The sequence below is a fragment of the Mustela lutreola genome, chromosome 15 (assembly GCF_030435805.1).
Source record: "Mustela lutreola isolate mMusLut2 chromosome 15, mMusLut2.pri, whole genome shotgun sequence".
Lineage (NCBI taxonomy): Eukaryota > Metazoa > Chordata > Mammalia > Carnivora > Mustelidae > Mustela > Mustela lutreola.
This window is the reverse complement of record NC_081304.1, coordinates 50439372-50450578: the sequence shown is the minus strand read 5'-3', so window position 1 is coordinate 50450578 and position 11207 is coordinate 50439372. Positions and strand designations below refer to the sequence as shown.

The following is an 11207-nucleotide window of genomic DNA, read 5'->3' as shown; positions in this document are numbered from 1 at the left end:
AACTGTTATCACTCACCTTCCCTCCTTCCGAAGACCCCTGTCTTCTGCCTGCTTTCTAGCACATGCGCTATACCTCAGCCACACTGAACTTCCTTTGCCTTTAAAAAGCTCCAGGCTCTCTCACCTCTGAGTTTTTCTATACGCTATTTCCTCTCTAGATACTTTCATTTTCTTTCCTGGAGAACTCCTCAGGTTCTGCTTAAACTTCATTAAAAAAAAAAAAAAAAAAAAGTCTTTTCTGACCTAATGGATAAGGTTAGGTGTCCTTAATATGCACTCTTTTTTTTTTTTTTTTTTTTTAAGATTTTATTTATTTATTTAACAGAGAAAGATCACAAGTAGGCAAAGAGAAAGGGGGAGACAGGCTCCCCATGAAGCAGAGAGCCCGATGCAGGGCTCAATCCCAGGATCCTGAGATCGTGACCTGAGCTGAAAACAGAGGCTTTAACCCACTGAGCCACTCAGGGGCGTCCTTAATATGCACCCCTAACACATCTAGTATTTTCCCTATGATAATATTTTTGATGCTTGGCAGTAGCTTGTTTAGTTACTACGTCTGCCAACTATCTAGCTGGTCTTTGAGGGCAGGAACCATGTCTATCTTGGTTTTTCCCACAGTTGTGAGCTCAGTGCCTTGCACATGGTAGGTACCCAGTAAATATTTCTAGAAGAAATGCATTAATGAACTAATGGATTACGGATTTCCTTGGTGAATCAATTGACGCAATGCTTGCTATCATGGGGCTTAAAGCCCACCTGAGAAGAAAAAGTTGGTATATGTGGAAGAAATCATTGGACAACACATAACAGTGGTGACCAAGTGCTACAGTATTTGACTCTGATAACTACTGTAGTGGACAGATATTGGCAGAAGGTAAAGAAGGGAGATACTAATGTGGGCTGTAATGGCTGGGGAAAGCGTTCTTGAGATCAGTCTTAGAGTAAACCCAGAATTTTGTCTCAGGGTATGACTTACTCAGAAGCGTGCAGGAGTAAGGGTGGATGGGAGGACTGGGCTTGTTAATAATGAGTTTCTTTGGGACCCAGGGATCCCGGGGGTCAGAGCATTAGAGAAGACAGGAGTTGGAAGACAATGGCAGGGCCTCTAGCTGAAGGGGAAGTAGCAAACAGGAGGCAGGCTCTGCCACACTAAGGCAAGCTGGGTAAGCTGAGAGGGGGTTCAGAGGAGGTAGTTACTCCAAAAAAATCCCCTTTAACAGATTAAATTAAGATTCCATAATTATACAGTGCAATTCTTGCAGGATGATTTAGAAGTCATCAGCCTCATTGTTTTCCTCTCTCAACAGCGATTCCTATCTCTGAGCATAACTGGGAATCATCAGAGCTATTAGTGGGAAAAAATAAATTGTATGTTTGTGGAGTACTTTATACTTTGCAAGTGCCAATCATTCCAAACCTGCAATTCTGCAAGGTAGGTAAGATTCATTAATGATGGAGCGTAAGGTTGGAGGAGTTCAACAATTTGCCAAGGTAAATGATGGACTCTGATTCCTGTGGGCTCCTAAATGTTTTGCTTGGGGGTGAGGTAAACAGAGTGTAAAAGACCATTGTGGGAGCCCCCTTCCATGAAGCCAGTTTTCCTCACCCTCCATTGAGTTATCCTAGTATTAGTATCTTTAGCTAGGGATAGATTTAAGTCATAACTTCAGAGGAAATCCTCACTCTTTGGGTTCCAAATGTTTGTCCTTTCTGGGCCAGTAGTTTCTTCCACCCCATAATATCCCTTTCCACTTACTTTACTTGCACAGAGATGTTCTGCTCATGGATAGTGTGGGGGATAGAGATGAGGGTAGAGGCACTTGGGAAAATACAGCATCCTCATCACAGAACTTAATGATGGCAGTAGTAAATCTTACCAGTGCCACACTTGGCCTTAACTTTCTTTGCCAGAATAAATTAGGTACAGTTGTGTTCCTTTTGAGCCTATTGGGGAACTCTGACTAACGGGGAGATTAAGTTTCTTGGCCAGAACAACAACAACAACAAAACACCCAAACTGACATCTTGCCATTTGCAACAATGTGGATGGAACTAGAGGGTATTATGCTGAGCGAAATAAGTTAATCAGAAAAAGACAATTTATCATATGATCTCACTGATACGAGGAATTTGAGAAAAAAGACAGAGGATCATAGGGGAAGGGAGGGAAAAATGAAACAAAACCAGAGAGGGAGACAAACCATAAGAGGCTCTTAATCTCGGGAAATAAACTGAGGGTTGCTGGAGGGAAGTGGGTGGATGGGGGGATAGCTGGGTGAGGGACATTGGGGAGGGTATGTGATATGGTGAGAAAAAAAAAATTGTTTTTTAAATAAATTAAATTTTTAAAAAAGTTTCTTGGCCAGGTCATGGTACAGGTATGGGTGTAGTAAAGGGATCCCAGATTGACTGGCTCCAGGGCCCAGAACTTAAATGCACACTGGGGTCCTCCCAAATTCAGCTGCTTACCCTGATGTCCATCTCATTCCTTCTCCCTTCTAACTCTTGCTTCTCTGACTGGTGTCCCTTGGGTCAATCAAGTCTTTTTTTTTTTTTTTTTTTTTTTTTTTTTTTAAGTTTTGAAAGAGAAAACAGACAAGATTTTCATGTGGGTTAGGAGAGTATTAATCCAGGTAACAAAGAAATTAAAGTGGAGGAGCCATTTTTCTGGTAGTTCAAGTGTTTGGAACTGGACCTGAAGTGCTGGGGCCTGGGTTCTAGTGCAACTGACGATGAGAGAACATCTAGTGCCTTCTAATCTGCAGCAACTGAGACCTTCGTGCCATTCTGCAGTTGGAGGAACCCCCCATGGTTCCCAATGGTTCCCAGGCTGTGACAGGTGCAGAACATGGGCTCAGATCAGTTTTGACTCATCACCTCCTTTGCCACACCACTGAGGTGGGTGGTTGAGGGGGTGTGTAAACTGGGTGGGCAAACAAATAGATGGGCTTTTCTTTGGAGTAGGAGTGCTGGGTGCAGTTTGGTGAGAAGGATGCAGGTGCTGATGGTTATAAGGTGGTAGAGCCCCACTTGGTTCTGCACACTCCTTGCTCCAGATAAAGCTGGTCGAGAGGCAGCTTGGGAGAATACACACACACACACACACACACACACACGCACGCATACATACACACACATATTCACACTTTCATACAAATTATTCTTAATTTTAAAAAGGTAAAACAAAAGCAATGTGAAAATGGGAAACCAAACTGTTGTCTCAGAATTCATTCTCCTGGGCCTGCCCATTGATCCAAATCAGCGAGACCTGTTCTATGCCCTGTTCCTGGTCATGTATGTTACCACCGTCCTGGGGAACCTTCTCATCATCATCCTCATTCGCCTGGACTCCCACCTCCACACGCCCATGTATTTGCTTCTCAGCAATTTATCCTTCTCTGACCTCTGCTTCTCGTCTGTCACAATGCCCAAATTGCTGCAGAACATGCAGAGCCAAGTCCCATCCATCCCCTATGCTGGCTGCCTGACTCAGATGTACTTCTTCCTGCTTTTTGCAGACCTGGAGAGCTTCCTCCTGGTGGCCATGGCCTATGACCGCTATGTGGCCATCTGCTTCCCCCTGCACTACACCACCATCATGAGCCCCAGGCTCTGTCTCTCCCTGGTGGTGCTGTCCTGGGTGCTGACTACTTTTATCTCATTATTGCACACCCTGCTCATGGCTCGGCTGTCTTTCTGTGCTGATAATGTGATCCCTCACTTTTTCTGTGACATGTCAGCTCTGCTAAAGTTGGCCTGCTCTGATATTCAGATAAATGAAATGGTAATCTTTATTTTGGGAGGGCTCATCATTATTGTTCCATTTCTCTTGATCTCTTCATCCTATGCACGGATTGTGTCCTCCATCCTCAAGGTACCTTCCGCCAGGGGCATCCGCAAGACCTTCTCCACCTGTGGCTCCCACCTCTCTGTGGTGTCTCTCTTCTATGGGACAATCATTGGCCTGTATTTGTGCCCATCAGCTAATAATTCTACTGTTAAGGAGACTGTCATGGCTGTGATGTACACTGTTGTCACCCCCATGCTGAACCCCTTCATCTACAGCCTGAGAAATCAGGACATAAAGGGAGCCTTGGGAAGAGCCTTTTCAAAGTGGACAATACAGCGTTTTTGGGACAGAGACTCTAAAGATTAAAGTATGTTTTCAAACAGTAGATGTAATATCGACAATGAGTAGTGTCTGTAAAGTCTAGTGGTATCCATGCTAATTCAGCCCTAACAGCACCTCTTGGGTTTTTCCCACATGTCACTAGTGGTGGGTCTATTGTACCTCTTGGGTTTACCACAGTTTCTGGGGGTGATGTACAACAAGACCGACATGTAGTGGACACTTAGAAATTATGATTCAAATTTGAATAAATACCACTCTAACCTTAGTGTTTATTGCACAAAAAGAAAATGTTCAGTAGTTCCTAATTCTCTAAGAAGTAAATCCAAATTTCTCAACCACTTCAGTGCTTTGCTTCTGACAAATATGTTTATTCCATGAAGAATATCTTCTAATTTATTATGTACATCCTGTTGTAATTTTTTACTATCCCAAGGATCATCATTTCTTCCCTTGTTGACCTATTCTGTACTTAATTTTCATTTCAGGTCTTGATTTACCTTTTTAATGAACACATTCTAAAATTTCTTTTTCCTTTGATTTGTTCTATCACTTGTCAGTTAATAACAGATTACTTCTTTTGATAATATTTGTATTTTGGATGAGAATTTATTTTTTGAATTAAAATCATATGATAAGCAATGAACCATGTGATTCTGTTATGAATTGTTAATTTATAGGAACTATAATGGAAACTCACATATAGCCTAAGGCAGCACAAACAGTGACAGAGGGATTAGAATCTATTTATTACTCTCAGGTGGATTTTTCCTCTGAATATTATGCTAATTTTGTGATGCTTTCTTCATTTATTTCTTTTTTATGAATTTCAGTGTCTTGAAGACAGGTGCTCTCTAATCTCTTTAATGATGAGTTCAGTGCCTTGTAGTTGCTAAATGTAGAATAGTAATTGATTTTATTTGAATGCATTTTCATATGTGTCTTGAAATTAATGTGTGCCTTTAAAAATCTCACCTTAAAAAAACATTTTCCTAATAATTCCAACTTTGACCTTATTTCTTCTTCAAAAATTTTTATTGATTACAAAAAGAAAACATTCTCATTGAAAATTATCCAACCAATAAAGAAAGAAATAATAAAGTGAGAATGTGAGGGTTCCCCAAAGTTCTGCTCTCCCCGTGAAGGCAGTTAAAGGTTGGGGAATATTCAATATGCATAGATATTTTCTATGCAAAGACTAACTTTGCATGTAATAAATGAGATTAAATTATGCGTTCCATTTTTTCGTGTTGTTACATAAAATATATTTTGAGTTTATTATTTCATATAAAGACATATAATCCTTTTAGAATCTGTATAGTGTTTTGTTGAATGGATGTATTAATCATAATTTATTTAAATAATCTGGGTTGTGAGTTCTTTATTATTTTGAACAATACTTCAATTTTATTGCCTGGTCCATGTGTTTTCTTGTGGACTTGTGCTTTGATTCTAAGGACACATTCTTAGAAATGGGCTTACTAGATCAAAAATATGTTATAATTGGGTAGAAGTTTCCAAATTGCCTCCAAGGAATTCTGCTAACATATTCCTACCAAAAGTGAATGAGCATAGTTGTTTCTTTACATGTTCTCAACACTGGATTTTTTGTTCTCCAACTATTTATCAACCTAATATCAAAAAATGAGATTTTACTATTTTTTTTAAAAGATTGATTTATTTATTTGAGAGAGAGAGAGAAAAAAAAAAAAACAAACTCGAGCAAGGGGAGGGGCAGAGGGAAAGAGTTTCCAGCAGACACCCCACTGAGCGAGGAGGCCAAGACAGGGCTCCATCTCAGGACCCTGGGATCATGACCCGAGACAAAATCAAGAGCCAGCTGCTTAACCTACTGAGCCACCCACGCACCCCGAGATTTTACTATTCTTAAATTGAATTTCTAAACATATCAATAAGGTCAAACATCTCTTTATATTAACTGCTGTTCCTTGAGCGTGTAATTTGAGCACGTCCTTTGCCTCAAGTCAATTTCCTTTTTTCTTGTGATGCCACTTTATCTATCTTGTAAACCACATTTCCCTCAATCTGTTCAACTTCTAACTTTGGTAGTAATGCATTTTTCCCTCACTAAGATCATAAACTTCAAAGTAGACTAAGTTGATTTTTATTTCTTGATATATATTTTTTCTTTGACATGCTTAGAAAAGGCTTTTCTATACACAAATTGATGTTATTATTATCATTATCATCATTATTATTATCTCATTATTTTTTCTAGTTCTTGCACAGTTTTAGTTTCTATATCTCTACTTTGATCCACCCAAAATTTTAAGGGCAACTGCTCCTTTTCTCTTCCCCCTTCCTATTGTCTTCACCTTCACAGATATGAAAAACAGATTTTATAATGTCCTAAGGCTCATGTACACCTCCTTATTGTATTATTATTATTGTATTCATCTCTGGACTCATTATATTGACACCATCCTATCTATAACAATACATGTTAGGTACCTTATGTGACAAGTCCTTCTCTATATTCTTCTCTTCCAAAACTTTCCTGACATTTTTCCCTTCAGATATGCTTTAGATCTGTTTTGTTAAATTCCAATTAAAAAAAACCCATTGGGAAATTAACTGGAGTTACCTTAAATTATTACATTCATTTATGAATTAGAATTGGCTATTTATATAGTTGTCTCAAAAACTATAAATAACAAATATCTTTCCATTTACTCCAAGTTTTCATTACTCAGTTAAATTATGTAGACTTCTTAATTTGGTATATTGCTTTCTACATTAATTCCTAGGTATTTATTCCTAGGTATTTTACATTTTTAAAAAAATGTAAAAATATAAAAAAAATGGGGGGGTCACTATTGTGTTTTTAGACAAGTAATTTTTTTACATAGGAGTTACTGATTGTTTTGTATATCAATTTTACCTTAGTCCACCTTATTAAATTCTCTTTTATTTTCGAATAAGGGTTTTCAATTAAATATTTAAGCACTGAAGATACACAATCAAAGCTAATATCAGTATTGGTAAGTATGAATATTTTTTCAAATACTTAGTTCTGTTATTTCTCTTTTCTAATTGCATTTGAATACCATTTCGAAAACTACATAAAATAATAGTTATTCTAAGGAGAGTTCAGATGTTAGTGTCAGGCTCTACTCTTTATCCCTCAAAAGTTTTGGATAGCGAAGGGCATAGTAAACTTTCCCAACTTGTTTGGAGGTATTTTTGGAGAAGGCCCTTTGCAGAAGGGCCCACCAATGCATGGGGCTGCCGTATCATGGCAGCGCTAGTCCACAGAAGAGAGTCTAAAATTCCGTCTCTACCTCAGCATGCACACAACTGAGATGAACCACGAGAGACCCTGGACTCTGAGAAACAAACTGAGGGTTTTGGAGGGGAGGGAGGTAGGGATTTGGGTGAGCCTGGTGGTGGGTATTATGGAAGGCATGTATTGCGTGGAGCACAGGGTGTGGTGCATAAGCAATGAATTTTGGAACACTGAAAATATAAAAAAATAAATACATGCACACAAACGCAGATCTTCTCAACCATGTTGGGCCATGAAGATCTGAAAAGTTCTTACACACACTGAGGGAGTGCAGATGGAATTGAAAGTTAGTGTATCTCCAGGGTCTATCAGGGTAATGAGGGAGGAGACCATATAGCAGCAGCTCAAGTCCGAGCTCAGAACCAGAAAGAAGACATTGCTGAGTCTAACAGAATTGGTTTCTCTAAGCCTGTTTCCTGTCTTGTGCAATGAGAATAATAATATATTCCTCCTGGAATCTTGTGAGGTTTAAAGGAAATATATGCATAGAGTACTTACGTTAGGCCTCACTAAAGGTTCTCTTTTATTATTTTTAGTGCAAGGATATCATTACACTATTGTAATAGTGAAACAGTGGGAAGGCATAACTATCAATAAGGGGCTGGTTAAACTGAAGATAAAAATGAAGAAGTTCTATTTGTAGGATAAGAAAAGATCTCCTGGACTATTATTTCATGTAAAGGGAAATTGCAGAATATGTAGAGAGAGAGACTACTATTAATGTGTCCAAAGCAGGGAGAGAAAGGTAGAGGAGGTATTGAATTGGTAACTGGGATAAAGGTGGAGATCGGATTGAATGATAAGAAGAATTTTATCTTTATTTCTATTTTTGAGTTCTTGCCATGAAAATGATGGATATATTATCTAGGGAATAGAATTTTTAAAAATTTTTATAAAAATTACATCTTCCCTTAAGTTTCCAGAAAAAGAGTCTGAAGATGGTGTGGTCTACACTGCAGCACCCTGTCCCCCTAAAAACAAACAAACAAACAACAACAACAAGAAGGAACTCTTTTAAAAAACCTTATTACACTGCTTCTTGGGTTTCCTCTCCATCCACTAGGTTGCTGCCGGCCACACTCTTCCCTCTTCCTCTCCAGAAGCTACAAGACTCATTCCCAAGTATCCTGATTGTTCCCTTCACTTTCCCAAAATTTAAAAATAATCTCTATTTTTTAAACATTCAGACAATGAGGAAACGAATTTAGCTTATTGCTATGTACCCATCCCTGTAAAATAAACATATTGCCACCTTTGCTTCAGGTCTAATTTTTCATTTCATTTCATTTCATTTTTAACTTATATACAATATAAAATTGATATACAAATAAATAAGGTGCTGCAGGATCAAAACTGCTAATGCTTGGCAAAGCTAGAAAAGGGGGGAGAGGTTCTTTTGTAATTGTTCTTATTCTTGAAATGCCTGTTAATCAGGAACTGCCCTCAGAACTCTTGGGACACAGCCCTCCACCTGAGTCCCCTTTTTAGGGCGCCCTTGACCTCCTTGTTGCGAAGGCTGTAGATAAAAGGGTTCAAGGTTGGTGTAAGCACTGCGTAGACTACGCTGGCCAGGCGGTCGTAGCGGGCTGAGTAGGCAGACGATGGCCGGAAATAGACAGAAAGGACAGAGCCAAAGAAGAGAGACACCACCACCAGGTGGGCCCCACAGGTGGAGAAGGCGCGGCGCCGGCCGCCCGCTGACCGCACTCCCAGCACCGCAACGAGGATGCGAGCATAGGAGAGCGACACGAGGAGCAGCGGGGTGAGCACCACGGCCAGGCCCTCGGAGAAGATGGCAGTTTCTGCGGCCGCCGTGTCTGAGGTCGCCAAGCTCAGCATCACGGTCATGTCACAGAAGAAGTGGCGCACAGGGGCAGGGCACGGGTAGGAGAGAGCAGAGATGAGCAGCGTGTGAAGCAGTGAGTGCAGGTGGGCCACGGTCCAGGACGCGGCCACCAGCGCTGCGCAGCGCCAGGGCGTCATGACCACCCCGTAGTGCAAGGGGCGGCAGACGGCCACCGCGCGGTCATATGACATGGCTGCCAGCAGGTAGCTCTCGGTGATGCCCAGAGCCACGAAGAAGTACATCTGGGCAAAGCATCCCTCGAAGGACACGGCCTGGCCAGGGTGGAGCAGGCCGGCCAACAGTCTGGGGACCGTGACAGTAGTAAAGCAGACATCCACAAGGCTTAGGTGACCCAAGAAATAGTACATAGGGGAGCGGAGGGCCCCATCCGATCTCACCACCACCACCATGGTCAGGTTGCCCAGCGCATTGAGCAGGAAGACACCAAGGAAGAGCAGGAAGAGCAGGGGGTGGGTGTCGGTTCCATCCACCAAGCCCAGGAGGAGGAATGCGGGGGCTGAGGTGAAGTTGGCCAGGGCCATGGAGCAGTGGGACAGGCGGGGCTGCAGAGAGCACAGAGGAGGAGCAGGCCTAAGTTCTGGCACTGCTAGCTAGGCTTCATGTCCGGGTTCATGTCCTATTTTCAAACCTCCGCTTGCTAAAAAGGCTTGGCAACCACAACTTTCCCCCAGCCCCCCCATTTTATGAAGACACGGAATCTCAGAAGGGTATCCTAAGACCTTGGGTGCTTTCAAGCTGGGAGTAAATCAGATCTGATTTTGAGACCTGTCTCTACTACTCAGGTGGTGTGACCACTCTGAATGTTTCTTTTTCTTTCCTTGAGGAAAATACTACTAGCTACTAGCTAAAGTGTGTTGTAAAGACAAAGTGGGTAAGAAATTGAAGGCACTTCTCCAAAGAAGATACACAAATGGCCAACAGACACATGAAAAAATGTTCAACGTCACTAGCCATCAGGGAGGAACAAATCAAAATCACAAGGAGAGACCAACTTACACCAGTTAGAATGGCAAAAATTAACAAGATAGGAAACAAGTGTTGGCGAGATTGAGGTTGTACACTGTGGGAATGCAAGCAGGAGCAGCCACTCTGGAAAACGGGATGGATGTTCCTGAAGACATTAAAAATAGAGCTACCCTACCACCCAGCCATTGCATTATTAGGTATTTATCCCAAAGATACAGATGTAGTAAAAAGAAGGGGCATCTGCACCCCAACGTTCATAGCAATCATGTCCACAATAGCCAAACTGTGGAAGGAGTGGAAATGTCCTTCAACCGACGAAGAGGATGTGGTCCATATACACACTGGAATATTACTCAGCCATTAGAAAGGATGAATACCCACCTTTTGCATCAACGTGGATGGAACTGGAAGGGATTGTGCTAAGTAAAATAAATCAAGCAGAAAGACAATTTTCATATGGTTTCAGTCATATGTGGAACATAAAGAATAGAATGGAGGCACAGAGGAATGGAGAGGACTCTGAATGGGAAGAAATCAGAGAGGGAGACAAACCGTGAGACACTCTGGACTCTAGGAAACAAACATGGTTACAGAAGAGAGAGGGATGGGGGCACGGGGTAACTGGGTGATAGGCATTAAGGCACAGGGTGCTCTATGAAACTATTGAATTGTTGAACACTACAACAAAAAGTTATGATGTACTATGTACTATGCTGACCAAGGGAATATAATAACAAAGAAAAGAAAAGAAATGTAAAATACTTAGCACACCACCCAGCGCATAAAAATGTTACCCATCTACTTATCTACTATCTATGTACCTATCATCTATCATCATTTGCTTAGTCAAATAAGTAGCTGAGGCAGAATGGGGACCCAGACATCTGAATACCAGTTGAAGTTTCTTCATAAAACACCTTACGGCATTTGCCATTCAT

At 41.1% G+C, this 11207-nt stretch overlaps 2 protein-coding genes across 2 annotated transcripts; one reads left to right on the top strand and one right to left on the bottom strand.

Annotated features, from left to right (window-relative positions):
* Positions 1–726: 726 nt before the first annotated feature.
* Positions 727–4156, top strand: LOC131815650 (olfactory receptor-like protein DTMT). The gene is made up of 2 exons (XM_059147424.1): positions 727–773; positions 3190–4156. Exons 1-2 carry the CDS (start codon positions 727–729, stop codon positions 4154–4156), a joined length of 1014 nt encoding a protein of 337 aa, XP_059003407.1.
* Positions 4157–8879: 4723 nt separating this feature from the next.
* LOC131815649 (olfactory receptor 1L4) lies at positions 8880–9824 on the bottom strand. Its single transcript, XM_059147423.1, has one exon. It carries the CDS (start codon positions 9822–9824, stop codon positions 8880–8882), a length of 945 nt encoding a protein of 314 aa, XP_059003406.1.
* Between the last annotated feature and the right edge of the window lie 1383 nt (positions 9825–11207).